At 30.0% G+C, this 26,581-nt stretch overlaps 11 protein-coding genes across 11 annotated transcripts; 6 read left to right on the top strand and 5 right to left on the bottom strand.

Moving 5' to 3' along the window:
• Window positions 1-61: 61 nt before the first annotated feature.
• Window positions 62-3,360, top strand: PPL_04155 (RNA-binding region RNP-1 domain-containing protein; the record flags this gene model as incomplete). The annotated part of the gene is made up of 7 exons (XM_020575065.1): window positions 62-73; window positions 594-855; window positions 1,099-1,225; window positions 1,317-1,446; window positions 1,531-1,617; window positions 1,699-1,748; window positions 2,517-3,360. The coding sequence occupies 7 exons, from the start codon at window positions 62-64 to the stop codon at window positions 3,358-3,360; spliced, it is 1,512 nt and encodes a 503-aa protein (XP_020435479.1).
• Window positions 3,361-3,638: 278 nt separating this feature from the next.
• On the bottom strand, window positions 3,639-5,990 carry PPL_04154 (uncharacterized protein; the record flags this gene model as incomplete). Its single annotated transcript, XM_020575064.1, has 5 exons — window positions 3,639-3,665; window positions 3,733-4,248; window positions 4,327-4,596; window positions 4,670-4,798; window positions 5,934-5,990. The coding sequence occupies 5 exons, from the start codon at window positions 5,988-5,990 to the stop codon at window positions 3,639-3,641; spliced, it is 999 nt and encodes a 332-aa protein (XP_020435478.1).
• Window positions 5,991-6,044: 54 nt separating this feature from the next.
• PPL_04153 (TPR domain protein) lies at window positions 6,045-8,330 on the top strand (the record flags this gene model as incomplete). The annotated part of the gene is made up of 1 exon (XM_020575063.1): window positions 6,045-8,330. The coding sequence occupies one exon, from the start codon at window positions 6,045-6,047 to the stop codon at window positions 8,328-8,330; it is 2,286 nt and encodes a 761-aa protein (XP_020435477.1).
• A 240-nt stretch (window positions 8,331-8,570) lies between these two features.
• PPL_04152 (RAD52 family DNA repair protein) lies at window positions 8,571-9,804 on the bottom strand (the record flags this gene model as incomplete). Its single annotated transcript, XM_020575062.1, has 2 exons — window positions 8,571-9,487; window positions 9,579-9,804. 2 exons carry the CDS (start codon window positions 9,802-9,804, stop codon window positions 8,571-8,573), a joined length of 1,143 nt encoding a protein of 380 aa, XP_020435476.1.
• A 383-nt stretch (window positions 9,805-10,187) lies between these two features.
• On the top strand, window positions 10,188-11,280 carry vps20 (SNF7 family protein; the record flags this gene model as incomplete). The annotated part of the gene is made up of 4 exons (XM_020575061.1): window positions 10,188-10,307; window positions 10,484-10,789; window positions 10,905-11,064; window positions 11,147-11,280. The coding sequence occupies 4 exons, from the start codon at window positions 10,188-10,190 to the stop codon at window positions 11,278-11,280; spliced, it is 720 nt and encodes a 239-aa protein (XP_020435475.1).
• A 504-nt stretch (window positions 11,281-11,784) lies between these two features.
• PPL_04150 (metallophosphoesterase) lies at window positions 11,785-12,828 on the bottom strand (the record flags this gene model as incomplete). The annotated part of the gene is made up of 3 exons (XM_020575060.1): window positions 11,785-11,884; window positions 12,089-12,417; window positions 12,499-12,828. 3 exons carry the CDS (start codon window positions 12,826-12,828, stop codon window positions 11,785-11,787), a joined length of 759 nt encoding a protein of 252 aa, XP_020435474.1.
• A 532-nt stretch (window positions 12,829-13,360) lies between these two features.
• Window positions 13,361-14,398, top strand: PPL_04149 (uncharacterized protein; the record flags this gene model as incomplete). Its single annotated transcript, XM_020575059.1, has 4 exons — window positions 13,361-13,387; window positions 13,603-13,834; window positions 13,931-14,136; window positions 14,261-14,398. The coding sequence occupies 4 exons, from the start codon at window positions 13,361-13,363 to the stop codon at window positions 14,396-14,398; spliced, it is 603 nt and encodes a 200-aa protein (XP_020435473.1).
• Window positions 14,399-14,769: 371 nt separating this feature from the next.
• Window positions 14,770-16,521, bottom strand: PPL_04148 (uncharacterized protein; the record flags this gene model as incomplete). The annotated part of the gene is made up of 6 exons (XM_020575058.1): window positions 14,770-14,914; window positions 14,946-15,028; window positions 15,092-15,202; window positions 15,303-16,276; window positions 16,343-16,399; window positions 16,491-16,521. 6 exons carry the CDS (start codon window positions 16,519-16,521, stop codon window positions 14,770-14,772), a joined length of 1,401 nt encoding a protein of 466 aa, XP_020435472.1.
• Window positions 16,522-17,608: 1,087 nt separating this feature from the next.
• On the top strand, window positions 17,609-19,575 carry PPL_04147 (uncharacterized protein; the record flags this gene model as incomplete). Its single annotated transcript, XM_020575057.1, has 8 exons — window positions 17,609-17,741; window positions 17,828-17,913; window positions 18,036-18,117; window positions 18,221-18,263; window positions 18,673-18,698; window positions 18,788-18,810; window positions 18,839-18,912; window positions 19,542-19,575. 8 exons carry the CDS (start codon window positions 17,609-17,611, stop codon window positions 19,573-19,575), a joined length of 501 nt encoding a protein of 166 aa, XP_020435471.1.
• A 137-nt stretch (window positions 19,576-19,712) lies between these two features.
• Window positions 19,713-23,954, top strand: PPL_04146 (DENN domain-containing protein; the record flags this gene model as incomplete). Its single annotated transcript, XM_020575056.1, has 6 exons — window positions 19,713-19,776; window positions 19,974-20,425; window positions 20,523-20,571; window positions 20,620-20,931; window positions 21,024-21,187; window positions 21,339-23,954. 6 exons carry the CDS (start codon window positions 19,713-19,715, stop codon window positions 23,952-23,954), a joined length of 3,657 nt encoding a protein of 1,218 aa, XP_020435470.1.
• A 154-nt stretch (window positions 23,955-24,108) lies between these two features.
• On the bottom strand, window positions 24,109-25,219 carry PPL_04145 (uncharacterized protein; the record flags this gene model as incomplete). Its single annotated transcript, XM_020575055.1, has 3 exons — window positions 24,109-24,609; window positions 24,698-25,045; window positions 25,115-25,219. 3 exons carry the CDS (start codon window positions 25,217-25,219, stop codon window positions 24,109-24,111), a joined length of 954 nt encoding a protein of 317 aa, XP_020435469.1.
• Window positions 25,220-26,581: the final 1,362 nt, after the last annotated feature.

Here is a 26,581-nt window from a genome sequence, read left to right as displayed (position 1 = left end):
TTGGTCAACCAATTTAGAAAGAAATAATAGAGTTTAATATATTATTTTTTTTCTATAAATAATGTTAAAAAATGTAAAATTTAAAAAAAAAAAAACAATTTAAACCTTTTTTGCTTTTTTTTTTGAATTTTTTTTTTTCACACTGCTCCAATCAATTTTTTTTTTCAATTATTAAGTTATTTTTAATCATAAACAATATTTTTTTTTTTTTTTTTTTTAAAAAAAACAATCAAACACACAACAACAGCATCAAAAATTAAGATATATGAAATTTAATTGTATATATTGACATTCATTACTACAAACATAATTAACCGTTATAATATATAATTACATAATTAAGTTAGTTAAATTAAATCGTTAGTTGGTAGTGTGTAAAAGTCTTAATTAATTAATTAATAAATTAAATCAGTCAACATTAACAATACATATAAAATAACAAGAGTGTAGGTAGTAGTAACCTTATATATCAATCAAATAATAATCATAATCTATCATCATCATGATGGGTGGATGGATGGATAGATAGATGTTTAAGTTATTTATTAAAATACAAGTAAATTGAACTAATTAATTAATTTTAAAAAAAATAGATATTTTTTGTATATTATCAAACAAAGAAAAAGAAAGAAAAAGAAAAGAAAAAGAAAAAAGAAAAAGAAGAAAGAATAAGTGCAGGCATGATGTCGGAATCACCTATTTCATCATCAACCTTATCGTCTTCGCCACTTGATCGCGATGGCAAAGCAAAGGATATAACAGTATTTATTGGTAATCTTCCACATGGCCTTGATAACTATGACATCGAACAACTCTGTAATCCATTTATATCACGTAGTTCAATTTTAACCATAGGTAGGTAGAAACATTAAAACAAACAATATCAAATTATATATACATATATTATTTCTCAACTTTAATCATAATCATAATCATATCAAATCGATCATTCATCATTTTATTATATCAGTCATATGAATGATTTGATTGATTGTTGTTAAGTTTTTATATTTTTTTTTTAACAACAAAAAATTTCAACTAATTTGGTTAAAAAATTAAAAACTGGTTAATTAATTAATAAAATTTTTATATTTTTAGATTTAAAAAATGGATATGCATTTGTGTTTTTACATGATAAAGATGATGCTGATAAGCTCATCGATGGAATGCATAAGACTAATTATCGTGGACGTACTCTAACGGTTCAGCATGCCCGAGGTGAAAAGTAACTATCTATTTCCTTTTTTGTAAATGGACGTTCAGTTAATTCATTAACAAACTATCCAAATCTATCTATCTATCTTTATTAATTATAGTCGTAAACTTTTGAATAGAGAGAAAAAAGCAAAACCATGTCCAACTATATTTCTTGTACATTATAATGTAGATACAACAACTGAGGAGTCAATCTCACGTCTCTGTAAGCCATTCGGTGATATCGTTAGAGTGAGTACAAATTGTTATTTAACAAACATCATTTATAATATTATCAAACATATTATTAACATTTATTATTATTATTATTATTAGATTGAAATGAGAAAAACATTTTGTTTTGTTGAGTTTACCGATGCCGAACAAGCAACAAAAGCATTGGAAGCATTACATAAAAAAGAGGTATGGATATAAGAGGATCTGGAATTTTTTAGGATTGAAGATGATGAGATTAATATTAATATTTATTTAATAACTTTATAGATTGATGGTTCGAAATTAGTAGTTGAATTTGTAACTGGAGAATCTAACCGGTATGATTATTTTTTATAAAAGTTTTTTGACTAATTATTATGATGATAGATATTATGAGATGACGACGATAATAGATAATATTCTAGTCTTGTGTTTAAAATCCATCCAAATCGATACCAATCCTTATCCAATTCCAACCATACCATACCAATTACCTCCATATTCATACCATACCAAAAACTAGTTTATTCTAGCTATACCAAAAAAACATACCAAACGGATCCTAAAAACCATTACCAAATCCAATCCATTACCAATCCATTCCATTCCAATCCACATCCAATTCCATATCCAAAATACCCCTCGCCCCATCCCCACACCAAATAACAACCTTACCCATCAAATATTATAAGAATATTATTATATTATAAATATCTTTTTTATAACATTTTTTATATTTATATATTTTAGTTTACAAAAAAAAAAAAAAAAAGAAAAGAAATAACTAAATTATAAAAATATATGAATGTTTGTTTAAAAATAATATTTATAATATAATAATGTTGTTATTTATCAAAATTTGATGTTGCCAAATACAAAAATAACATTACAATTGTACAAAATTATATCAATCATATATTTATATAGTTATTCATATATATACTTTTAATTTTTATATAATAATGGATTTTAAATTTTATTGAAAATATATAAATTTATAATTTTAATTTAACTTTATTCTGACCAACTTTATTTTATTTCTCTTTTTTATTTTATTTTTTACTTTCTTTTTATTTGTTTTTTATTATTTTTTTTTATTTATTTAGTAATGGAAAACCTGAGAGAAGGGATAAGGGAAGAGATAGAGATAGAAGAGACGATAGAGGAAGAAATGATAGACGTGACCGTGACAGAAGAGACGACAGAGATAGAAGAGACGATAGACGCGACAAGGACGATAGACGTGATCGTGACAGAAGAGACGATAGAGACAGAAGAGACGACAGAGACAGAAGAGACGACAGGGATTCCAGAAAGGACAGCAGCAGCAGCAGCAGTGGTAGCAACAGAGGAAGAGACAGAGACAGAGATAGAGATAGAGATAGAGACAGAGACAGAGACAGAGATAGAGACTATGGAAGAAGTGATCGTGACAAAGAGAGGGATAGAGATAGAGACAGGGAAAAAGATAGAAACAGGGATAAAGAAAGAGATAGGGATAGAGATAGAAGTGATAGACGTTTGAGTGATAGCGGTAGTAGAAAGGACAGCGGCAGCAGTGGAAAGAAAGATTCTGAAAAGATGGATTTGGATTTAACTAAAGAAAAGAAGAGAGATCGTGGTGATCGTTCCTCTCGCTCACGTGACAGATCTAGTTCACCAAGAAACACCAAGAGGGGAAGATCAGAGTCACGTGAGAGATCGGAATCTCCTGACACTAAGCACACCTCTACAACTACCACCACCTCCTCAACAAACAGATCGTCACCGCCCAGAGACAAGAATTCATCGTCAACCGAACGCAGTCCACAAAACAGAGATAGAAAGAGACAAAAAGAAAGTGTTGATTCTCATGGAAATGGAAACGGTTCAAAGAAGGATGATATCAAAATTAAAAAAGAAGTAACAAGAACTGCATTTGCCGATGGTGCAAATATAATGGATGAGTAAAAAAAAACCAAACAAATAACAAATTTGTTTTTCTCACTCAATTCAAACTCAAACTCAAACTCAAATAATATAAAAAAACAAAACAAAAAAAAGAGATAACAACCAAACAAATCAACTCAACTCAACAAATAATTAGATATTCCATATAAATATGTAAACTTTAAAACTCCATCAAATAAACTCCAATATGGTTTGTAAATTAAAATATATATTAAATATAAATAAAGCAATTAAATATTATTATTATTGTTGTTGTTTAATAAATAAGAATGTTTTTTTTAAAGTTGTTTATTATTTAAATTTATCTAATTAAAATATATAAATGAATTGATTGTTGATTGTTGTCGTTGATATAGATTATGGAATTATTACCATTCCGAATAATGGAACGCATAATAAGTTAGTGTCTTTACAACTATGACCACCAAAGGAACTTTTTAAATTTCCCTTCTTTGAGTAGATTTGGACGACATCGACATCTTTTCCTTCTTTCTTACTGGCCCATGGCACTTCAATGATGATATCATTAGTGTTTGGGTCGATTACAATACTGCCTGGAATACCAGAGAGTGAACCAGTGGAAGTTGTATTACCAACAAGTGGATAGGTATTCGAGAGTGTTGCTGATGTTGGGTCGATTTCAATTAGTAAATCGTTAACTGGTGCTGGGACTGTAACTAAAATTGTACCTGACGGACTGAGTTGAATTCCATTGTATCCCAACTTATTCTTGATTGGATCGATGATATCGACATTCTTTTCACCTCCAGCACGGAAAACAAAGATATTTTGAGTATTGGTTACCCAAATATCACCAGATTCATCTCCAACAACATCCCAAGTAAATTCAAATTGTTCATGAGTTAATAATGTTTGGAAAGTTCCAGACTGGTATTGAAATTGATAGATTAATTGTTAATATAACGAATATAGTTATTTCTTTAATAAAAAAGTTTATATACATACAATATCATAAACAAATACACCTGGAATGTAGGAATAATCACAATTGATGTTTGTGCTGATTACATATATCTTTTTGTTATTAAGATCAACACTGAATCTTTGTAAATCACAACCAAGAACTCCTTTGGTTCCGGTTGCCAAGTTTGACCAGATTCCCTTCACATTACCCTTGGAACTTGCATAAAAGATACCTTGTTGAGAGTCCAACATTAACAAGGTAGATGAGTCTAAAAATGCCAAATCCCTTGCAACACATCTTTTTGATGGTTCCTAAATATTAAAAAAAATGAATAAATAATTCTTATTTCTGAAATATTCTTTGAATAGGAATAAATATATTTACATTTTCTAACCAAGTTGAATAGTTGTGTACTAAATTTCCAGACAAATCGACTTCGATGATCATATTTGGATCATATCCATTTGGGTTTGTAAATAATAAATTTCCTGAGGAAAAAGAGTGATCTACTGGCTCTGTATTTATTTTTGCATTTTTATTTGATTTTATGTTTTTATTTAAAGTTGATGCATTTACAATTATAAAAATAGATATAAACAAAATAAATAAAGAATATTTAAACATCCTTGGAAAATAGATAAAATAAAAAAATATTTAATTTTTAAAAATATGATATTATTGAGTAACAGGTTATATCTTAATATAGATTTAAAAAGAAATGATAAGGAGCTACTTTAAAAAAAAGAAAAGAAAAAAAAGATAGGAATAAATATTAAATTTACAAATTTGGTGATATGTGTGCTTTGTTGTATCTTGATGTTTGGTGTGTGTGTATGTTGGTGAGGTGTGTTGTTGTTACTACTAAAAATTAATTCTCTGACTTTTGTGGTATAATTTTAAACTTTACAAATAAATGAATTAATTGTACTATCTTTTTTAACTTGATATTATTATAATCTAAAAGATAATATTACTATATTATTTAAAAAGAAGGTTCAAAAGGAACACAAGATTCATATGATTTATCTTCCTTACTCTTACACCTGGTAAAAGATAAAGAAAAACAAAAAAAAAACTACAAAGTAACTCATCACACAACCGGTTGCAAATGTATTAATATCTTTTGTTGGTCAATAGGCTTATCGACAAAAAATTGATAGCTACATGTATGATGCACCACGAGTTTTTCTAAAAAATATTACAAGTGAGGTGTCTAGCCGGCAAATAAAAAAAGAACGAGGTGTCTTTTTCTCTCTTTTTTTTTTGTCTGATAGTTTAAAATAAATCTTTCTGAGCAAAAATTAAACATGTACAAAAAAAAATCAAAAAATCTCAAGATCTTTTGCGCTGAACAACACCGAATAAAAATAACCAAAAATCAAAAAAAATCACAAAAAAAGTTTTTTTTTTTTTTGTTTTTGATTTGCTTGTAATTCGCACACATTAAGTATTAAATAATTCTGAAGGGTCTTTAGCAATTTTAACCAAAACAATTTAATTAAATTGTTGAATTCAAAAATAAATAGTTGATAAATCCAATCATATTTTTTAAATTTATTTTTAAAAATAAATAATTAAATTATTTTTGCTAAGACTTTTGAATGGTGAGAATCATCACACATTAAATTATGTGTGCTGGTGCTTTTACAAATTGAATATTTAAGTTTTGTGGTGTTTTTACTGTAAAAACAACTTCCGCTACCATATTATTTGAAATTAAAGATTAATTGTAATAAATAATAAACAAACATATTTGATAATGGAATCTTTCTTTCAACAATCATTAAAGAATGCACATAGTGGAGAAACAGATTTCAAACAAAACTTTTTGAAAGGACAAAGAAATCCTCTTCGACAAGATAGAAATGAAAAGATACATATTTATAAAGTTCAAAGACAAACAATGACCCAAAACGTAGGACATGCGTTTGTAACTACTTCAACTACAAAGAGTAGTCTTGCCAAGGATGTCACTATTAAACCGATCGAACTACTGAAACCAGTGCTAATCAAGGATTTGGTGGTGGAGAAGATTCATCATGGTCAGGTGTTGATAGCAAGAAGTATTACCATTCCAAACAAGTTGAATGCTATTCAGGTGCTTATTGAAGATCAAAACGGTGTTTACGATGAAATCTTGGATCTCTCTGTATACAATGCCATTCTGCCAGGAAAGAAAAAGGTGATTGATGAAATCGAGGATATGTTTCCGATTGGTGTTATATTCGCTGTTAAGGAACCTTATTTCAAAGTGGCATCGTCCGGTGGTTTGTTCATTCGGGTAGACGATCCCAATGATATTGAATTCATCTTTGATCCTTATCATCCATTAATATGCAACAAACAATGGAAGAAGATACTCAAGTTGTCGTTACCAAGAGATGTAAATGGTTGGCGTGAAAGAGGTAATCAATACTTTGTCAATAGAAACTTTGATAAGGCACTTGAATACTATTGTTCGGGGTTGGCACTGGATCCAAAACATCCATTACTTTTGTCAAACAAAATGGCAGCTCTAATCGAATTGAAAAGATATATAGAGTGTATTCAAACCGGTGTTGAACTACTATCACGACAAGCGAGTTTGGTTCCTTTGTCACAGGAGAAACTATTGATCCGACTTGGTAAATCGTACTATTTAGTTGGTCTTTACGAAAAGTCAATGGAGATCTACGAGAAACTGGTTAAGATTGTACCCAATAACAATCAATATCCAACTCTAATCAAACAATGCAAAGTGAGAATAGTTGAGAGAGATCAAGGTAGATTCGATTTCAAAGCAATCTCTGACGCCTTCAAATCAACCGGTGAAGTCGATTGCAGTGAATATATTGGTCCGTTAAAGATGACCAAAACAAAGCATGGTCGTGGATTGGCTGTTACTCAGGATGTCGAAGCCGGAACTCTACTTTTGGTGTCCAAAGGAGTCGGTGTATATAGAGAGCCGGAAAAAAAAGATACAACCGTATTCGATGTCAATTTCAAGGATAAGGTTGCAATGAATGTAAACTCCGCTCAAGTGATTGCACTTGTCAATAGGCAAATCAAAGCCAATCCAAAGTTGGCCACCCAGGTTTCAAAACTATATCATGATTCAAACCCTACTGCATCTTTTGGATTGGTAGATTCACTAGATTTCTTCAAGGTGAACGAATCGATTGTCGACCAGGTAATCAACAACACCACTAACATTCCAATCAATGTCGAGGATGTCAGAAGTATCGTCAAATTGAATGCATTCTTTGATGATAAGAAGATTCATGGGTTATGGATAGTACCATCGTTTATCAATCACGATTGTCTTCCAAACACCTCACGTATGTTTATTGGTGATGCAATGATAATCTTTTCTGCCAGATCGTTTAAAGCAAACGATGAGATAACTACTGGATATTGCTCGTTTTTGGAATCCTATGAAAAGAGAAAAGGTCATCATACGGCGTTCGGATTCACCTGCGAGTGTCAGTTGTGCCAGAAAGATAGAAAGTACACTAAATCAGAGGTTGAACAAATAGAGAAGTTAGCTGAACAATTTCAAAGTGAATTCGCTCCAAAGATTAGAAAGTATGATCAATCAATCATCCCTACAATCAAGAACAACATTGAAGTATTCAAAAAGAAATATGGACAACATCTTCAATTCGATTTGATACATCAGCTCAGTGGTTTGTCGCTACTCTACAGAACTAAATACCAAGATAAACTATCGATGGAATGTCTATTCGAGAGTCTCCAAGTATCTGGTTTCACAATTAACCCTATCAACTACTCCAGAGCGGAGCTACCATCGACACCGGCTCAATTTACAATTCAGTGCAACGGTGTATTACAACCATTCTACTCAGATATCTTCTTACAAATATCAAACAATGCATTCAATCTCGGATTGTGGCAATTATCTAGAGAGACCGCTGCACTATCAAGATTGAATTCACTCATTTTCAGAGGTATGAACACTGCACAGCACACAGCAGAGTACACCGGTAAAGTTGAGCCTGGTGTATTGAAATTCAACAATGATACAATTAAACTTAGAAATTTCTAAAGAATCAAAAATAAATAGTCAAATACTTAATTGCTTAAATAATAAGATTTGTTTAATATTAAAAACAAAATGAATTGTGATAAGATAGATTGATTCTTATAAAGTTGAATAATAAATATGAATTTATCAATGTGTAGGTGAGTTGAAAGTTGAATTTGAAAGTTGGTTTAATTATTATTATTATTATTATTGTGATTGTGATATAAGATTGAGATTGAAATTCAAATTATAAACAAATGATTATTTTACACTTGTCACAAGTGATTCATTAAAATCAAATTCAAAAGAACCATTATACTCTTGCAAATGACTTGGTTGATGCTGATGTTGCTGTAGCTGTTGTTGTTGTTGCTGTGTCTGTACCTGTGCTTGTAAATTCATTGGTCTCAAAGGCATGGGCTTCATACCCTGCGGATATGGATGATGTCTGTTACTTGATAAAGGTGATACTTTAGTTGAACTTCCACTTCCATTACTTCCATTACTGCTATTATTTGTAGTAGTAGTAGTTGTTGTTGTAGTTGCTTGATTATTATCCATTGTCACCTTTGATATATTATGATTATTGTTATTTCCAGTAGACGTTGTAACAGGCATCGTTGGCATTGGTTTTTTGATTGTATTACTATTATTATTAAATTGTTGTTGTTGCTGTAGTTTTTGTTGTTGCATCGGTTCAGACTTTACATTGACATCATTATTTGAATCTAAATCGTCAAAATATTCAAAGTGTTCATCTGAAATTGATTGAATAGCTTGTTGATTTGATTGTTGTTGTTGTGCTATTTGTTGTTGGGGTGTTGATTTTATTACAGTTTGATTGTTAATATTTACATGATTGCCAAGTGCTCTACCAAACAATCTTAATGCTCTCTTGAGAGCGTCTGAAACTGCAGATTTTCTACAGTTGCCAAAGAGTAGATCGAATTGACTGTCTGCCTTCTTCTTTGTCATAACAGAGTAGCCTACATCCTCTCGGAATGTACCATCACGTAGAATTATTCTTATATGTGCCCAAAAACCAACTTTAACACAATCGTCGTACTCCTCCTCCAACTGTTGTTCCGATGCCAACACCTGAAATGACCAACCATCTGATCCAAATATCCTATTTGCCTCAGCAATTACTTGGTCTGTCTTTACATATACATAAGAGTCTAATATAACAAATTAAAAGAGTTAATTATCAAAAATATAACATTACAAAGTCAAAAAAAAAAAAAAAGAAAAAACAAAAACAATACATACGTCCTTCAGCACCGGGTCTTGTTTGAGTATGCTTCTGTGGTATATCTTTATTCAATAGCGCTGTAATCAACGATTTCTGTTCATCTGAGAACGATCTACTTCCAAAAGGTTGCTGTGCAATATCCAATGTCATGTCATTCTTTTGATTACCAATATTATCGATAACTGCTGTTGCTGCTGCTACTGCTACTATTTGTTGATTATTATTATTATTATTATTGTTCATGATTGTGTTTAATTAACAAATATCTATCTATATTTGTTAAATGTTATAGTTTATTACAACAACATCAAAACATCATATTGTTGGGAATTACAAAAACAACAAAATTGAATGGTATTAAATTCTTTAATTTATTGGAAAATTATTTTTTTTTATCTAAGAAGTTCGAAAATTTAAAAAAAAAAACACAATTTGAAATGAAGTGGGTGGGGTGATATTATTATTGCAAATAATATAATTTTTGACCCTAAAATGTAAAGAATTTTTTTGTTTGTATTATTATTTTTATACTATTATTAAGTTTTTTTATAATTATTTTAATTAGTTCATATCTAAATTAAGTTTTAAGTTTAATATATAAGATCTATATTTATAGAAAACACACAATGGGTGGTATGTTCTCTTTTTGTGGTGGATCTGCCAGAAAAGATCAAATCAGTGATAAAGACAAAGCTGTATTGGAATTGAAGATACAACGTGATAAATTGAAACAATATCAAATAAAAGTATGCATATATTAAATATATATATATATAATTAGACAAGATATTATTACTCAATTGATATTAATGTTATTATTTAAATTTTGATTATGATTGTGTTGTTGTTGTTGTTGTTGTTGTTGTTGTTGTATTGTTGTTTTTTGACTGTTTTGTTTTTTTGTATTTTCGTTTATTATTAGATTAATCTTGTAATTCAAAGAGAAACAGAGATTGCAAGAGAATGTGCAAAGAACAATAAGAAACAACAAGCGATTCTGGCGTTGAAAAAGAGAAAGTATCAGGAGAAACTGCTAGAGGACACCGATCAGAATCTAATGAACATACAAGAGATGGTTTCAACGATAGAACAAGCACACATTCAGATAAAGATTGCAGAGCAATTGAAACAAGGAAACAACGCTTTGAAAGAGTTACACAAAGAGATGTCATTAGAAGAGATTGAGAATATCATGTCTGATACACAGGATGCTGTTGATTATCAAAATGTAAGTGGTTTTCGTTTTGAACATACATCTTCAAGTAGAAGATTTGATTATTTGATCAATTCAATTTATTAATTGTTGTTTTTGTTTGTTATGATTGTACAATCACATCCTACAGGAAATATCTGAAGCACTTAGTGGTAAATTCACTCAGGAAGAGGAGGATGAATTGATGGCGGAACTAGATCAAATGGAGAAACAACAATTGAAATCGAAATTCCCAGAGGTACCCAATAACGATTTGAAGATCAATGTAAATTTAGACCATGTTTTGCCAAGTATGTATTATCTTTGATTTCTACCGGTTTTATATTCTTTTAGAACTTTATTAAAGTTTTAGTAATAATATTAACTTTTTAGCGAAACTACCATCATCTCCAAAATCAAAACCTATAGCAGCAGAAGCAGAAGAAATAGAAGTGGGAATAGAAGAAGTAGAAGCATCTAGTAAACCAACAAAAGAAAGAGATAGAGTACCAGAAATGGCTATTTAAAAAATTAAAAATAATTCAATAATCTTTCATGAAAGAAAAAAAAGGTTATTATAATATTTTTGTTAATCTAATTTCACCACTCATCTCTTGAAGTGCACTTCTAAATCCAAATAACAACATAACATTTCGAACCTCTTTCTACTCATTGTAGTTGGAATTACTTTTATAAATGTTAATTGTGAATTATACAATGACAATATACTATAATTTATTCTAAGAGTATTTCATGACTTGAAATTCTCACTTGTTGAATCTTGCACATCCTTTTGAGATGTATTGATTATTGATCCATTCTTTATTGAACATTTGATCTAATCTTTAAGCTTATTATTGTGAAAACCATTAATTACAAATATATATTGCTTGATAATTTGTCAATAAAAAAAGATAAACAAATAAAGAAAAAAAAAAGAAAAAGTAATAGCTTTTGACTTAAAAAGATCATCATAGTTTAATCCGCTACTATGTGTATAATGATGTTATTTTATATTTTGAGATATTAATTCAATTTGTACTATTATTATCAATTGATTTTGGTATCAGATCTATTACGGTGATTTCAGGATCACAGAATAGACGGAGTGGAGGATGAGTTGCCAATCCTCTGTTGATGTAAAGATTCATTGGTCTCTGATGTTTTGGAATGTCCAATTGAACGCCTTTGAGAATGTGGTGACCGCGACACCATGTCCAGTTCTTGACTACCTTGCGTGGATAGCTGATGCCGAGCAGCAGTGTTTTCGGTAGTTGCAAAAAGAGTTTGTCAAAGAGTGGCAACATGGGAGTGCCGTTTGGGAAGCATATTTGCCCGCCGTGTGTATGTCCCGAGAGCACCAGATCGATTGGATACGGCTCCAAGTCGAATGCGCTATCGGGGTTGTGCGAGAGGACGACACGCGCACGTCTCTCCTCTGCGAGATCGTCACGCACCATATCCAACCTGAAATTGACACGTTTCCGACCGTAGTCACCGAGACCCACCAATTGCAGCCGTCCCTCCTCTTTTCCCATCGGATAGGCCGTCTCATTATGCAACACCTTGATTCCACTGTTTTTCAACGCTGTCATAATCGTTTCTGGACCGTGAGTTGTCTTATAATCGTGATTTCCCAGAATTGAATAAATACCGATTTTCGCCTAATAATTAATTAGAAGATATCAATCAATATTAGTTATTATATTACCAATTGATAATAACACCTATCCAATGTTATTTACTTTTAATTTTGATAAATGTTTTGATATTAAATTATCGATTGGTTCAGGTTTGAATTGTACAAGATCACCAGTGATAACTATTAGGTCTGGGTTTTGGTTGTTGACCGCTTCGATCACCTTTGAGAGGAATGCATCGTCTATTCTAATTGGTTCATGATCGTAATGAATATCTGAAATTTGAACTAAACGTAGTGGTGCATCTAGATATGGTATCGCAATCTGTAATCTCTCTATCTTTAACTCTTGAGGGAATAAAAACTTTAATATCCAAGTGACCCTCTGAAATATATATTTAAAAGTATCTTTTAAAATATTTTTTATTTTATACATTATTATTATTATTATTTTATTATTAGATCTAATAAACAAAAATAAATATATTATAAATATATTTATAGATTTATGTATGTATGTATGACAAACAACAATAACAACAACAATGTTATTAATAATTACAAAAATTAATTATTTTTTTAGTATGATAATAAGTTTTGAAATATAAAAACAAACAAACAAACAAACAAACAAACAAATAATCTAATCTACTACAAGTGTTGATGAACTCTTTAACTAGTTCATCTTTATGATTGTTTCTTTTTTGTTTTTTATTATTGTTTTATTTTTCTATCTAAAATTTAGAAAAAAAAAAAAAGATATAATTAAAATAATAGAAAATTTTGGTGACTGGATAATGTATGAAAATTAATATGAAAAATAAATCGTCGTTTAAAAAAAAAAACAAAAAAACAAAGGTGGTGTGAAAACAATTGTTTTGAACTTCAAACAAATATTTGTTTGTGAATATTATAATGCATATATATTCAAGTACATCAAATAACAAAGATTGTTATATAATTAAAAAATGAAATTTGATCAAAGATTTTGTGAAGTGACCAATTTTATTGTGCTCGCATTAATTTTTATAGTGCAGATTTAAAAATTTGAATTTTTTTTTTTTTTGCGATTCCCAACGACATTGTGTTCGTTTTATCTATGAAATTGAATGATTAAATATAAATAGTTTGTTAAAAAACAACAACAGTGTAATATACATATATAATTATCAAGATAGATAGATAGACTATTATTTATTTAAATTATTAGAGAATGTCAAAGAGATTAGCATTGGACGATTCGGATGACGATGACGATGGAAAGAAGAAGAAAGATAAAGAGAAGAACAATCAACCACCACCTTTATATCCACCTTTAAGAGAGTTACCTCCATTACCAACTATAGATTCACATTCATACACACTGTTTTCGAAATTGATTCAATTCAAACAACGTTTTAAATACTCTCCTTATCATTTGAAATCAAATGATAGAGTTAAAGGTAATCAAATCAAATCAAATCTAATCGAATCGAATCGAATCAAGTTAAAACTAATTCATCATTTATCTAATAACTTTTATAAATCATATTATATAGATAGTATAGAAAGATATTCAAATAAATATAAACAAGATACACAGAATCAATCGATTGAAAATGTTATACCTATACACCTTGGTTATTTCCCGTTGGAGTTGACAACGAGCAAACGAAGAGGAAAGAAAAAAGCGAAATCAAATGTTATGAAAACATTGGAGGAAATGGAGAAAGAGGAAGGTGAAGGTGATGAAGATGAAGAAAAGGTATGAATAATTTGTTAATAACTACATCTTAGATGTGAAGTTGTTCAATTTTTTTATGATTACTTTATCAAGATATCAGTTTAGAACTAATAATAATCTTTAATTTTTAATATTGATGATTTAGAAAAACGAAGATGGTGAAGAAGATTCAGATAACGAAGATGAATCAGATATGGAGAACGATGAATATAATAATCATGGTGAACCTGATGATGATGATGATGGTGATGAAAGTGATGGAGGTGATGAAGGTGCTTTTTAAGGTCATAACAACAGACAGAACACACATTATCTATGACTGAATGAAAGCAATGAATGATACTGTATACAATTTAAATAAATATATAGATAATTATATTTAACTTTGGAAATGAAAAAGAAATGCAATGAAAGAAACAAAATAGTTTAAGTTAACATTGTTGACAAAGTTTTGTTTTTATTTGGTTTATTTTAAGTTGATTAACAAACCATCAATACGTTTGGATGATTTATTGTTGTTTTTGTTGTTGTTAAATTAATTAGATATTAACTTAATAATATATAATTATTTATTTATTTATTTTATTTCTTTTAATTATTGTTATTTAGTTATTTAGTTATTAGATATTACTGTTTTTTTTTTCTTCTTTCAGTTTAACCATGATTATTATTCTGATTAAACATCATTGAATTTAAAATACTTATGCTATTTTCATATCTTGATCTTCTCTTTTTATAGTTATTTTGGAAACTATTGGATTTGTAATTGTAAAGATGGTAATTTGTTAGTTTAGGAGATCTTTAAAATTTAAAATTAATATTATACCTACCTCTTTTTTACAGTTTTGAAATATGTTATATGTTGTTGTATAAGATTATCAGGAGATATCTGTTGTTGCTCTCTTATCATTGCCTAAAATAATAAAAATTCTAATTTTAGATTTAACTCTATATTTTAAGATATTTATATATTTACATCAAAGTTTGAACTGGAAGATATTTCTCTTTGAACAGGTTGAAATTTTACATTATCATCTATTGATGGAACAGGTGGTGGGAATGTAATAATCGAGTTTTCCTCTTGCATCTAAAAAAAAAACATAAAATTTTATATTAATATAAAATTTCTGGAAAATAATTGAAAAAAAAAACAAGAGGAGTTTAGTTTTTTTAAATTAATAACTTACGTTTAAGAGTAAAGTCTCTGGTGATGGTGTTGCATTGTTGTTTATCCACATTCTTGCTAGTTTGTAGATGGCTGTTTGTTGTGCCTTCTTGTTGATTTGGTCGTCGGATTGCTCAGAGCTGGCGTGGTTGGGACGTGTTGGTGTGGTCACCACATCAGTGGAGAACAACTGGCGAAAATCCACTGGAATGTCGAGTATATTGATAATGTACGGACTATCAATTGAGATTGAATCCGATATCATTAGACTGTGACTATTGTTACTACTATCTGCATTGTCTGGACACTGTGATGATGATCCTGTTGCAATTGCAATGCCATTATTATTATCACCATTACCACCTTCATAATATTGTTGTTGCTGTTGACAATTAATAACAATGGATGAATTTGGTGGTGTTGAAGAAGAAGGAGAAGATGATGATATTGAAGATGTTGTAATTGTAGAGGAAGTAGTTGTTGTGGTAGAGTCGGAAACTGGATGGAATTGATCATAATTTAAATGATTAGGTAATTGGTTTTGATTATTATTATAGTGAATGGAAGGTGAGGTTGATGATGATGATGTTGATGACGATGATGCCATTGCTGGCGATGTTTCTACTTGACTGTTGTTACCTTGATTGTTGTTGTTGTATGTTTTATTTTTAATTGGACTGGTGATGTTATTATTATTTGATATTTTATGATTATTATTATTTACATTGATATTATTATTATTAATACTGTTTGGACTGGTGTGTGAGTTGGCACTGGTGTTCGGACTCATGAATCCAAAGTTGAAATCCAGAGGTTGGTGATGTCCATTCAGAATATGGCTGGAAATATCTGGTTTGGACATTGGCGAAACTATATTGAATAGCGGTGATGGTGATGGAAATCCAAATTCCTCACTTAAACTATAGTGTGTAGTGCCATGATTTGTCGATGGTGGAGGTGTTGAAATATTCGTTATAAACGGATTATTATCGAAATCTAAAAACATATATATTATCAAATTAGAAATCAAGTTATTATTATTTTTCTGAATTCTGTCTATACCTTTACTACTATGCCTTCTTTTAGACATTGGTGAATCTGTTGGATATCCATGGAATTCTAATAGGAATGAATTTGAAATAAAGGAAGGAATCAACATATTAATATGGAGTGAGCATTTCTAAAAATCAAGATGAATAATAATACATACTTAATGATCTGGCAGGACTTGCCTCTAACATCAGATATGAATCTGATATTGGGTCTGTAAATGGTGGAGTATCCAGTTTTTAGTTTGATGTATTTAAATAAGTTAAATATTCTCCTTTTTCCTTTTCTCTTCTCTCTCTTTCTTTTTTTTAACAAAACAAATTTTTATTTTTGACAATCAAGCCAATACCAAATCAAATGATGAATTGATTGAATTGATTTTATACTGAAACTATTTTACTACTAACTACTTTGTAGAATGTTGAGTTGACACACTGACTTGATAAACAAAACTAAACCTCTTATTGTAAAACTTCACACTATCATTGATAATCAATAAACATTACTTTACTGTATTTGTTTTTCTAAATTTGATTAATAATATAAATAGAGACTTTAATAGATATATGGAAATGTTTTCAATATTGTTTTGTTTTGTTTGTTTTTTGTTTGTTTGTTTTTTGTTTGATATTGTTTATTGATTATTAATGATAAGATGTTTATTGTTGAATCAAAACAAAACAAACATAGTAGAAAAAAAAAAAGTTTGTTGATTCAAAAAAATACACATAAACAGCGCGCTAAAATGCCAATTTTTCCCGCTTTCAACTTCATTTTTTTTTAAAAATTAAAACATGCGCGACAGAAATTAAATTATAACTGTCATTTTTTGATCGCGATCATCATCATCAAATAATCAAAATTTAATAACTCAATTAACAAAAATGAGTTTATACACTTACATGTATGACTTATAAATTAAAACTTATTTATTTATATATTTTTAAAAAGATATTTATAATAATAATATGATTTGATTTCAATACAAATATTAATTCTTTTTAAAGTATTTTTATTTATTTGGATAAATTTCTCTAAAAGAATATCAATGTTACACAACTTAAAAAAAGATAAAAGAATAATAAACAACTTAATATTGCGAAAAAAACCAGGATAATAACATGTTGAAAAAATAAAAATAAAAAACTCTAAAAATACTCAATTTTTTGAAAAAATATTTGTTTATTTGTTTGTTTTGTTTTGTTTCATTTCGATTAATTAATTAGTCAGTAAAGAAGAAAGTGTTATTGAATATATAGAAAGTATCACTGGAAAGAAATGACAGATTCACCTAGAATATTAACTATTAGAGTAGTTAAATCACTTGAATACAGAAACATAAAGAATTTACTGGTGCACGGCAGTGATTTGAATATGAAGGTTAGCGAATTCAAGAAATATGTACTTGAGAGTAAGTTAATGATTCAAGAGCGTAAACAACCTAGTAGTTATAGAAATATATAGAGCGATAGATCTTAACTTTAACTATTCCAATAGAGATACAAACTACAGCAGGCTTTTTACCATTTAGAACCCTCGATTTAAATACAATGAAAATATTTTTTATTCCACATAAACAAAAGGTATTGTATTGTTGATTTCTAGTTGTGCGTGCGTGTGTGAGCATGTTAATCTTTGTATTCTCAATTATTCCGAACCTAGTATTAATAATAATAATAATAATAATAACAAACAAAAAAAAAAGCCAAATAATTTAACTATAAATTTAGAGAATGACGAGAATTATATATTAAAGGATGATTTGACATTATCTGAACAAGGTGTTGGTATGTATTTGATCTATTAAATAATATTATTAGTAAGTTCAGATTTCTAACAAACTCTCTCTCTCAAAAGTTTACGAAACAGAGATTTCATTTTTCAATTTAGCGGACTATCAGAAATACAAATCGAATCCAACTGATAAATGGTAGTGAGTGGTAATCGAATTATTAATATTCTAATAATAAAAGTAAACTTTTTTATTCATCTTCAAACTTTTGATTAAAATCATTAATTTTGATCTTTCTCTTTGTATTTTACTTTTAATTAAAATGATCAATTTATTATAATAATTGCAAATAATAAAGAATAAAAAATAAAAAAAAAGTGTTGGCCAACGAACGAACCACATTTTGAATTCCATCGGACTTGACACACATGACGAAAATCGAGCACATTAATAGGAATGAATTCAGTTAGTTCTTAAATTTAAAATTAAATCAAAAAAGAGTAAAATAAATAAAATTGCAATCAAAAATTTTTAACGAACAAAAAAGAATTCAATGAAAAAAGGCCTTTTTTCATAAAAAAAAAATAAAAAATAATTTTTTATCAAAAAGTGTGTCTCTCAGAATAATCATCAATAGTAATCAATTTTTTATATTTATTTATTTATTTATATCTTAATCTTTAATATTACTAAAGAGTGTTGATTTAGTGAATTTTCATATGTAGTTATAAAATTAGTAATTGTAATAGTACATACATACATAAATATCTTTTTAGGAAAAAAAGATATTTGATAATCAGATCAGTAGTCGTAGTCGTCGTAGTAATAGCAGTATTTTTAAAAGTAAAATGTATGTAGATTTAGTATAGATAGGATAGATAGATCGTACGAATCACCTTTAATAAATAAGATGCAATATTGAATAGTTTATTTACTTTTTTGTTTGTAATAACAATATCATATGAATAATCAATCTAACTAATTATCTATCAAATATATGTATCAATCAACAAACATAATTCAAAACACACTCCACACACACACACATAAAAACACCAAGATAATGAGGTCATGATATATGTTTCTTTTTTCAATAAAAAGAAAGAAAGAAGGAAAGATAGAACCAATCACCACCACCACATCTTTTTAACAATATTATATATTGTTTATTATTATTTTATCAATATAATATTATTATTTGTTATTTTAACAAATATAGATAAAGTTCATTAAAAGTATGAACTAATATATTACTTTAAATAATATCATTTTAAAATAACCACTTTGGAGATACACCTTACGTTTACATATATTTTCATACACATCTTGATTCATTCACTTCTAAATTAGTATAATGAATTAGATATCATAATCAATATCATAATCATTGTAATATTTTAAAATAGATAGACAACATAGATTGATAGTTATTTATTTAATCAAGTAAACAAATTAAACTAACTATAAATTTTATTTAAGAAAGAAATTAGTTGTAATATTAGTAACACTTTAATAATAATAATAATAATAATAATCAGTTATAATAGTAATAAAGTAAAAAGTAACTATAGTTGATTGTTATCAATAACATCAACTATAGTATATCAAAGAACGAAACAAAAAAAGATAAAGAAGAAGTAAAAGTAGAAGATGTCATCATCATCATCAAGAAAATTATTATTTGATCAATTCTTGTTGGTTACTCTAAAAGAAGGTATTGTATTGTAAAAAAACAAACAAAAAAACAAACAAACAACTTTAGTTATATATTGTATAACTAACAATGTATGATATGCTATGATATTGATATTATGATAGATAAAAATGGAGCAGGAGGAATTATACCGTTTGTAAAGGATGTATATCCACCGGATACGGTCGATCCGAATGTACCGTTGTTTTGCTTTCCAGAGGAGATCGATAAGACGCTGAATACTTATCAGCCAAGCAGTATGAGTAGCACCAAACAACAGCAGCAACAGTCAGAGTCGTTCTCATTCGTGTTGACAGACCGCGAGGGTAACCAACAGTTTGGATTCACCCGACGTATTCTCACGAAATCGATGATCAACAATCGTGTGCTGCTCGTACCCGAGTCACTCTGTATCATCAGTAGATACGCGTGGTTCTCGACGTTCACCAAGATGCTCGAGATCCTAGAGACACGCTACCACGTCTCTGTCGAGGAGATACACACCTTTCTGGCGGCGGCACTACTCTCTGTCATACCGGCGCCAGGCGACAACTTCACCGTTCACATCTACAACAATCCATTCCTCCAGCAGCCACAGAAATCCGTGGAACTTCCAACATCCTACATACTCACCAGACCATTGGATATCGGTAAATCATCACTTCATGATGTAAGTAGTATTGATGATCATCAAGAGCTAGTTATTGAGCGATTCATATTCTTACTCAAAAAAAACACATGTGTTTATATTTATATATATCATATAGGGTACATTGTTTCCATTGATAGAATCACTGTCTTCACAAAAGATATTGAGTTTGTTTATATCGCTGTTGTTTGAGAGAAGAATTATTATTTATTCAGAGAATATTTGTAAGGTTAGTAAGTTTGTGAATGCTGCTGTCGCACTTTTAGATCCATTCGTTTGGCAACATATATTTATTCCAGTGCTGCCGCGATCATTGTTGGACTATTGTACTGCACCAATGCCATTCATCATCGGTGTACACTCATCGCTATTCCCACTGATAAGAAAGAAACCACTGAATGAAATCATATTCGTTGATTTGGATAAGGATCAGGTGTTACCACTACCGGAAGACATTGCCCTATTCCCAACACAACTCAACCAACTTTTAAAACAATGTTTAGATTCACAAATACTTGAATGGAAAAGTAAGTAATTAATAATAATAATAATAATAAACAAACAGACAATCAAACATATTTACAAACTAACTTTCCAATTTTAAAATTGTTTATTTTAGAGAATAAGAATTATAATAATAAAATAATTGTAGATACATTTAGAAAGTTCTTTGTACAGATTTTAGGTACATACAGGAGATTCTTCTTGAAAGATATGGATAGAAAGAAAATGATTTTCGATAAAATTTCATTTATAGATTCTCAATTGATAACTCCAACAAAGGTATGTCAGCATTTTATATTGATTAATATTGTGTACAATTAAAACGTGTTACTTACTAATCGATTGGTTACAATTGCAGTTTTTCACTACATTTTGTGCATCTCAAATGTTTGAGAGATTCATTGCGGAAAGAGAGGAATATTATTTTAAGAATTTGACACCACCTGGAATATTCGAGAAGGAAGTGGTTTTGTTTGATTTGCGAAATCCTGTCACTCAATCTATTAATAATACACTAAAGTCAAAGGAGAAGGAGAAGGAGAAAGAACGTGAGAAAGAGAGAATCGAGAAGGAAAAGGCTATTGCCAAGGCAAATGCATACCGGCAGGTATTGGAAGTGAAGAAACCAGCACTCAATCCAAAGTTACAATCGAATGGCAGTGTAGATCGATCTATACTATCATCTCTTAGAATCGGTGGAAATAACAATAACAGTAGTAGCACTGTTATGAATACCAATAGCAGTAACAACAACAACTCGAACGATATAAAATCACATACTGTAACAATTGCAAGTTTATCATCTGGCAATCTTGGAAGTAGTAGCAATACAAATACCAGTAATAATAATAATGTGGAGTTACCAAAACCGAAATCCTCTGTAAATTTATCATCGCTTACTTCTTTGACTTCGGGATTAAGAGTTGGAGGCAACAGCAACAACAATCCAGCATCGATTGGAAGAAGTACTTCAACTTCTTTTACTATGGGATCGACCAGTACAATGCCACACCCGACTGCACCTTCACACTCTGTATCGAATCCAAGTTTGACAGTCAGTCCATCACCCAACCAATCTTCACTCTCTGTCACCAACACAAGCAGTACAGGATCAAGTGGTCATTCACGTTCCATCTCTGTCTCGGACGTCGGTCACATGCTAATCACACAGGTCGCCAAAACAGTGACAGCCACCACCTCCACAGTTTCAAACATCTCGCACACCATTGTCTCACACACTCCCATTCACAATCTAAACTCACATCAGAAACTCTCAACTACACCACCACCGCCATCGTCAGCACAACCACTTGGCAACAACAACAACTCTTCCAATAATAATTCGCCAGCTACCGCACAGCTGGTGGAGCAGCAATACGAGTTTGTCAACCATCCAAATAGCGGACATCGCAAGAACATTCAATTTAGATCGATTCCTTTTGTGTTAATTCATCAAAAGTTTTCACCACAAGACATCACTCATCTCTGCATCGAAGACATCAACAATTTCTTGTTCCCACCCAATCTCAAACCACAACAACAACAACAAACCACAAACATTCCAAATATTATTGAAACACCGTCTTCACCTCCTCCCGAACTTGCTAATACTGCCAACAATACAAACACCAACACTAACAATGACAGCAATGGATCACAAATGAAACGAACGAGTTCAATCGATAGAAATCTCTTTAAAATTCCAGAACTGCCTGAACACTTTGCAATTCCTCTCACCATTAGAAGACCAAGAACATCCTCTACCAATGTTGCATCTACAAATGCATCATCGATGGTTCCAACACCGATTCCAAACAACAATATTGTACAGGTACCGCCAATGATCAATCCAAACTACAGTGTATCACAGAAATTGTCACTTCCACCACCACCGTCCTCTCCCCACACAATGATACGCAAGTCTCACCATCGTTCAAGTTCAGTGTCTTCATCTACGCCAAGCACCTCACTCACCAAAACATCGATACCAACGCGACTCACCACCTCTCAACAACACCAACAGAATAGCATTACACTGACTCCGCCATTCCATATTCCACCTCCACCAGTTCCCTCTTCCTCACTCCTAAAACTTCAGACTATCAGCAGCTCATCGCCACCCAGCAGCAAAGACAGCAGTCCAGAAATAAATAGCGATATCACCAGTAATTCATTGAAAATGAGTGCATCCGTGCCAAAATCATCGTTGGCATATGATACAACACAGGCGCCATCCAACAATTCATCCTATTCGCAATCAACAGCAGCAGCAGCAGCCAACAACGAACAACAGCAACAACAGAATCCAAGTAACAGCCAGAATCAAACTCCAATCACTGCAGCTGCATCCTACGACAATCCATTACCACCACTCTCCAACAACTCTGTACCGTCGACCTCCAACTTTTTCGATACCAATCCACTATCGACACCCATCGAAACCTCCATTCCAATCTCGGCATCGACCAACAATTTCTTTTCAGAGTGTTCGCCACTTGGTGTGCCATCTTCAACTCCGGTGGTTGGAAGCAGCGGCATGCCAATTCCACCAAATCCAATCGCACAATCAACCTCGGATGCATTCTCTCAATTCGTATCGCCAGCGGCACAGTCGTCAAACTGTGCATTCGGAAGCGTTAGCAACAGCAGCAGTATCAGCTCAACTACCAGCTCTTCGATTCTGCCGCCACTACTCAACAGCTCCGGTATGATTCCACCACCATCGACCTCATCGTTCTGTACAAATTTCTTTGACCAATCACCACTCTCACACTCTAGTAATTTCAATGATTTTGGACCACCAGCATCTTCATTCGGTTCCTACAATCACGTAGCAAACAACAGTAACCCCAACACACATACAAACACACCTGCTCTATCCGGTACCGGTATGGGCAATCCACTTCCACCTTTAATACAACCAACAACTCAAACATCCTCCACCAATCCAATAGCAGCCAGCGGAAGTTTACCAAAACCAATTTCTTCAAATGATGGAATGGACGAATTCGATCTATTTCTTTCCATGAGAAATAAGAAAATATAACTTATCAAAAAATCATTCATTATATAAATAATAATATATATTTAAAGAATAATTTTTGTTTTAAATAATACAAATTTATTTATATAAGAAATAACTTTTTTTTTTTTAGGTTTAGTTTTTTTTATATTTTTTTTTCTTTTTCTTTTTTTAGTTTTTAGTTTTCATGAAGTTTCTGTGCCCATACTATTTGTTCGAGTATGTCCAACAATGAAATAACACCTTTTAACTTATTTTCTTCATTTACAATGAAAATTCTGTGAATCTTGTTCTCAGCGATTCTTTGGGTGACCTCTTTGAAGGTTTCATTGTAGGTGCATGTGATAACGTGCTTTGGTGAATTGGTAAGCTTCTTCATGGCATCCAAGTACTCGCAGATAGGCAAGTAGAGTAGACTGAGATATTGGCAATGCGATTTGATCACATTGAGATCATGGTCACTGATTACACCACAGAGATGTCCACCACTATCCAACACACCGATGCCACTGATACCAAGCTCTGCAATGGTTTTGAAGGCATCCAGCGCTCTCTTATCGGAACTAATGGTAATTACTTCATTTCTTCCGAGATTCAACTCACTTATAGTCTTTTCACCAATCTTTGTTAATTGATTATCAATTCCAAATAATTGTGATGCACATTCAATTATTCTTGACTATAATTAATAGTTTGTTTGTTAAATTAATATTTATTATTAAAGATGTTGCACAAAAGTTTAAATATTAACTAATTTAATTACATACCAATGAAATAACATTACATAATTCACCTCTTGAATCAAGTACAGCGACTCTGTGAATTTTGTTCTTTGACATTAATCTTGCGACTTCATCCAATCGTTTCTCAGCGTTTACAATGATAAAAGGCTCTCTCTTTGAAATATTGGCAATATCGGTGATTCTTTGTTTGCAAAAGAGATTCTTATCGTTTAGCATTGTCATCACAGAAGAGATGTCACCTTTTGGAAGACTTTCTCTTTCTACAATGTCCAAGATCTCATAAATGAGATCCACCATGCTAAAGAATGAAACATATCTCTTTTCCTTCTCATCATATACAGGTGCTGCCAATATATTATTATCAATTAAAACCTATAATTTTTTAAATTAATTAGATTTCCATTTTCTTTATAAATAATTTAGAAATCATATAAATATTACTTTAAAACCTTTTTCAATAGAATCTTCCTTTTTAACAAAAATAATTCTTGAAAGATCGTTTGGAAAAACTGGAGATGATGCTTTTAATGTTTCTAATAATTCCATATTTATTATTTATTATTATTACTATTATTTATTCTATTTACAATCGTTTTTGATAATATGATATGATATCAAAAAGAATAATATTGATTTTTATTATTGTTATTATTATTTTATTTTTTTAAAAAGAACAATATATTAAAATTTTTAAATCATATCCTAAATAGGACCCAAAATCAAAAGGGAAATTTAAACTAAACTCAATGGTTGAGTTTAATGTTTAAAAAAATCATTAAATTTTATAGGTCCAAATAAATTAATCTATTGCCTATTAGTATTTAATTTTAATTGCTCTAGACCCTGGTAAGTTCCATTTTAATTCACATATTTTTATGATTTGTCTAAATATAGTTAATATAGATATTGAAAAAATAAAGGTCCAACTTTTTTTTTTGTTTTTTTCATTGTTGATGTTCATATTATCTAATAATAAATTAATTATTTTTAAAATAAAAAAAATAAAATTTGAACTTCTGAACAACTGATTTTTTTTTTTTTATCTGTTATACAACTATTATTATTTAACAAAGAAATTAACCGACCATCACACCAAAATAAGATCTTCAAAATAGAATTGCAAATAAAAAATATTCATTTAAAAAAAATTAAGATCTTCATTTTTTTTTTTTCAAAAAAAGTATTTTATTAAACAAAACAAATATTAACAGAGGTAAATAATAATAAACTTAATACTAAAGAAGTATTTCGTGTAAATTTATGTTAAAAGTAGGATAATAGTTTTGTTGTTCATTTTGTTCTGTTTTTTCGTTTTATCTTTTAAGAACACAACCTTTAGTTCACGAACAAAACATACTCACCACACACACACACATACCACAAAACATACCCCTTAAACAATTTCGAATATATTTATTCTTAAATTTATTTTGTTGTTCTTGTATTCTATTTTTCTTCTCAACTCCTCTCAACAAGGTCACTACCGTTGTTGCATTCTATTACTTTTTTCAAATTTTAAAAAGATTAGCTAGATAGAGTGTACCATAGTGTAGTGTTGTTATTTTTATATAAATAACATTAATTTACATCACACAAACACAAAACAAACAAAAAAAAAAAAAGGTTACGTTATAATAAACAATAAAATTATAATCTACATGTGATACAATAAACAAACATACATACGTACATATATAGTCAAAAGTATTGTTATTTTTATTTAAATCATTTGCAGCTGTATTATATTTTTTATTTTATTTTGTTATGTTTTATTTTTGTTCTGCTCTGTTTTCATTCACTGTTTTGTTGTAAATAAACACAGACCAAACTGCCTTTAACATATCATATTTTAAAACTTATCCTATCATTCACCAATATTATCATAACAATAATTATAATACTACAAAA

This window comes from Heterostelium album, assembly GCF_000004825.1.
Source record: "Heterostelium album PN500 unplaced genomic scaffold PPL_contig8, whole genome shotgun sequence".
In the NCBI taxonomy this organism is placed as follows: domain Eukaryota; phylum Evosea; class Eumycetozoa; order Acytosteliales; family Acytosteliaceae; genus Heterostelium; species Heterostelium album.
The sequence above is the reverse complement of the archived record's forward strand: the minus strand, read 5'-3'. Positions and strand labels throughout refer to the sequence as shown.